Below are 4,762 nucleotides of genomic sequence, written 5' to 3'. Positions count from 1 at the left end.
CCATTCAGAATATTTCCCAATTCCCGTTGGAGAATGTGATATGTCAGTTTGGAATCCCACGCATCCTTCTCATGAATAATGGGCGACATTTTGATAATGCACGGTTCAGGAAGTATTGTAATGATAACAGTGTACAGTTTCACTTTACCTCGATTGTGCATCCACAAACAAACGAGCAGGCGGAAGTTGCTAACCGAATTATCCTTAATGGACTTAAGAAAAAGGTTGAACGCTTGAGGAACACTTGGGTGGATGAACTGTTGTCTATACTATGGACATATCGTACCACCTGCAAAGTGACGACTGAAGTTACCCCGTTCATGCTGGCTTATGAAGCCGAATCTGTAGCACCCGTAGAGATCACACATTTAACGCCTAGGGTTGAAGCTTATGAACCAGAGACCAATGAAGAAGGCATAAGGATCACTCTCGATCTCATTAACGAGGTTAGAGATGATGCCAACAACTGCAATACAGAGCATCAACGATGTCCCTCCCTATATTACAATAAAAAAAGGTTAAGTAAAGGCTCTTTCAGCAAGGAGACTTGGTCCTAAGAATGATTGAGGCTCCAAGAGTCGGGGAGAGATGAAAGCTATCCCCTAAATGGGAAGGGTCATATAAGGTCAAGAAGATATTAGTATGATGATCCTACAAGCTAAAGACCTTGAACGGTGATGAAGTGCGCCACATTTGGCACGCTTCAAACTTAAAGGTTTATTATGTTTAGGACGTTCGTAACTTGTTCCTAGTAGTAGATATAGAAATAAGGTCGACGAAAACATTTTATGTAAGGTTTGAACCCATTTTCTCAAACAAAACCACTTCCGTCCCCCGTAAACTCAATATAGTTTGGTCCCTTTAATCCTAATCGTTGAATATTTTAAATCAAGTATATAATTAGGTATAATAGTGATAATTATTATATAAATCAGTTCAAGATTTGAATTTTATCAACGACCTAAGTAATTTTAAATTTAAATATTTTAACTGAAACACATGACTTATTTAATTGGGTTTAATATATATGTTTCAGAATTTATTTATTTGCATCAATTTATGAGTTTATTTATTTTAAAATTTATTTATTATAAATACATATTATATAAAATATATATTTAGCTATACTTATTCAGATATACTTACTCTTAGAATAAATGTAATCAATAAAATATGAAAAAAAATACCAATTATTCAAAATAACATTGCATCGCACTTGGGTCGCTCTTAACTGAGAACCACTGTTAATTATTGTTCCTTATATTAATCTCTCACCACACATTAATTTTAAATTTTTAAAATATTGATATATTTTATCAGCATCTTCTTTCTAACTCCACCACTTGCCACCTCCAATCTCCTTTAGCCATCAGTTTCGGCCACCACCAGCTCCGGCGATAACCAGAAAATCCCCACCGGCTAACAAAAAATCACCACAGTCAAATCAAAAATCACCACCGGAAAATCAAAAATCACCACCCGAAAATGAAAAATCACTGTCGGCAAACAAAAATCACTACACTCAGCCACTATTTCTCCCCACCAAATCCAGCCATCGGTTTCATTCATCAACTCCGACAACCGACAACAAAACAAAATCACAATAAATAAATTATAAACACTACAACCATCACACTACCTCCTACAAAATCACCAAAATTGACACAACCGTCATAAAACTCAACAAAAGTTAATGGGAATTACTAGATCAAAAATGCTACAAAGCTATTACGATCGCTCTAGTATAAAATCACCAAGTAATTACCAAATTGTATAAAGTCATAAAAACGGAATGAAACTATGAGAAAAATCAAACCGGATTACTAGTTTTAGATTAGAGTTCATTTAATCGGAATTTCTTGGGGTTAGTGGAGGAGAGGGAGAGGGAGGGGGATATATAGATATATATAGAAAGAGATAGATACATATATATACATATATATATACAGACATATATATATATGTGATGATAACGAATAGATCTGGGCTTACAACTGACGGAGTGTGGTAGCACGCGGCGACGAGGGGTAGCGTGAGTTTGGGCGACGGTGGAGGCGGGTGGTTGTGGTGAGTGTAGAGAAAATAGGGTAGAGGTGAAATATAAAGTAAAAAAAGTATTTTTTTTAAGATATCAAATGTGTGCTTATGATTTAATTGGGACAAAATAATATATTATTGAAATAAGATCACAATCACACCTTATTGAGATTTCTCTTTTGAGCAACTCTCCCGTACAACAAGAGACTGGATACTTCCAAGTAAATATGATATATATCACAAGAGAGCGGATATTTCCAAGTACATATTGTAGAAAAAATGACAAAAGTAGCCGATTTTTGAAAAAATTTAACAAAAATAGTCATCCTGAAAAAAGTGGCCAATTTTGGCCGATTGAATACTCCACTGTCAGTTGGGTATCCCAATTTGTATAAGATACTCCACTGGTAGTTGGGTATTTCATATATGGGATACTCCACTGCCAGTTGGGTATCTTGTATAAAGTGGATACTCCACTAACAGTTGGGTATCCCATCAGCTAAAGGTGACCAACTTTTCAGAAATTGGTTATTTTTGTCAATTTTGTGTAAAAACAGGCTAAATTTGTCCTTCACCCCATATTATACATATCACTCGATGGGAAGAGTCATAGAAAATTCAGAATGACATATTAAACAAATATCTAAATAGAATTTATATTTCTAAGGATGATATTCTAAATATCTCCGTAGATATTTAAACTATTATCAAATGTTGTTATTTTGGAATAAAAATATTTGATAAGAGTTAATACTCACAGAATATCGTATTTATTTCTCTGAAACCTTGATTACCCAACGGGCCATAAATGGAGAAATATATTAGATACGGAAAGAAAAAGAAAGATTAGTACTTGGAAAAAAAAGAGTTGAGCGTTACCAGATTAATCGAAAAAGAAAGATATATGATTACCTCTGTGCTACCAAGAGCATATCTCGTGTCCAAAAGAACCTTAAAAAAAAATGAATGCTAAGCATTTCCTTCTCCTATCTCTGCCGACTCACAGCCACATAAACCCTACTCTACAACTGGCCAAGTTCCTCGCATACCATGGTGCACATGTCACTTTTGCCACCACTACCTCTGCTCTCCGTCGTCTCAACGCTCTTCCCCCCATTGATAAATTATGCTACACCACTTTTTTCGATGACGAAAAAAATAGCAATGAATCGAAAGATGTCGAAAACAACGTAGTCGCTGATGCCTTTTCTGCCTTAAAGCGCTCGGGGCCTCAAAACCTGTCTAAACTTCTCCAAAAGCTTTCAGAAAACGGTTCCCCCGTGAGTTTCATAGTATACGGTCTTCTATTACCATGGGTCGCGGAGGTGGCACGTGATATGCAAATTCCATCTGGTTTTCTTTTCATTCAATCTGCTATTTCATTTGCAATCATTCACCGTTTCTTTAATAGATATGATGGTCTTCATGCAGATAATGACGATTTTAGACAAGAGATTTCCATAAAATTACCTAAATTGCCATTGTTCGCTGCCCATGACATTCCATCTTTTCTCTTGCCTGATAATGAATATCATTCCTTCATGGTCCCTATATATAGAGAGCACATACAGACCCTGGAAAAAGATCCCAATCCGTGTGTTCTCGTAAACACTTTCGATGCCCTCGAAAAAGATGTTATGTGTTCGTTTCCTGGTATCAAGTTTTTTCCTGTAGGACCTTTACCCATTTTTAATAAACAGGACTTACATGACAAGTCGTTCGGAGGCAATATGGCTCGGTGCTCTACAGAGAATTATTTGAATTGGCTGGACTCAAAACCAGACAGGTCGGTGATTTACGCGTCGTTTGGAAGCATAATGGTGTTAAAGGAATCACAAAAAGAAGAAATTTTGCAAGGTTTAAGAGAGTGTAAGAGGCCTTTTTTGTGGGTGATACGCGAGATCAGGGATGAGGAACGAGAGAAATATTGTATTAGTGGAGAAATAGGATTGATAGTGCCGTGGTGTTCACAAGTCGAGGTTCTAAGCCACCGTGCCACGGGGTGTTTTGTGTCTCACTGTGGGTGGAACTCGACGTTGGAGAGCATTGCCAGTGGCGTCCCTATGGTGGGGTGTCCAAATTTCTCAGAGCAGAACACTAATATGAAGATCATAGAGGAGTTGCTAGCGATCGGAATAAGTGTAAAAAAGAATGAAGATGGCGTGTTTCCGAAAGAAGAGATCAAGAAGTGTTTGGATATTGTGATGGGATCAGAAGAGAAGGGGAATATAATAAAAGAAAATGCTATGAAATGGAAAAGTTTGTCTGTTGAAGCTATGGCGGAGGGTGGTTCTTCCCATAACAATCTTCTATGCTTATCTAAATGTGAGCACAAATAAATGAGTCCAACTATATTTGAAGTGGGGTGATAATGTCTATTATTCCATCTTTACTTGTTCTCTAGTTATGACATTTCGATCTAGATTTTATAAAAATGTAATTGATTTTGAACAATTTACAGTGTTTTTGTTAATTTTATGCAGAGTCTTGGCATCGAACAGAATATCATAATTTTAACCGTTCTCCATCAATATAAATGTTCAACCTATTGTTCAAAATCATAATCATGCATGCTCACCGAAGCAAAGAGTAGTAAATAGACTTATAGACATCCATTATCAGGTTTTTGATTATCTAAACAATCAGTTTCTAGGCGGGTTTTATATCAAATTGTCCACCGAACTCGTTAAAATATATCAAGTAGATACTCAATTTTCACGGTGAC

At 36.4% G+C, this 4,762-nt stretch overlaps 1 protein-coding gene across 1 annotated transcript; it reads left to right on the top strand.

The window, feature by feature from the left end:
• The first annotated feature begins 2,848 nt into the window (after nucleotides 1-2,848).
• On the top strand, nucleotides 2,849-4,402 carry LOC141693406 (UDP-glycosyltransferase 75C1-like). Its single transcript, XM_074498502.1, has one exon. It carries the CDS (start codon nucleotides 3,000-3,002, stop codon nucleotides 4,374-4,376), a length of 1,377 nt encoding a protein of 458 aa, XP_074354603.1. The 5' UTR covers nucleotides 2,849-2,999; the 3' UTR covers nucleotides 4,377-4,402.
• The last annotated feature ends 360 nt before the right edge of the window (nucleotides 4,403-4,762 follow it).

The sequence above is a fragment of the Apium graveolens genome, chromosome 10 (assembly GCF_009905375.1).
Source record: "Apium graveolens cultivar Ventura chromosome 10, ASM990537v1, whole genome shotgun sequence".
NCBI lineage: Eukaryota > Viridiplantae > Streptophyta > Magnoliopsida > Apiales > Apiaceae > Apium > Apium graveolens.
The sequence above is the reverse complement of the archived record's forward strand: the minus strand, read 5'-3'. Positions and strand labels throughout refer to the sequence as shown.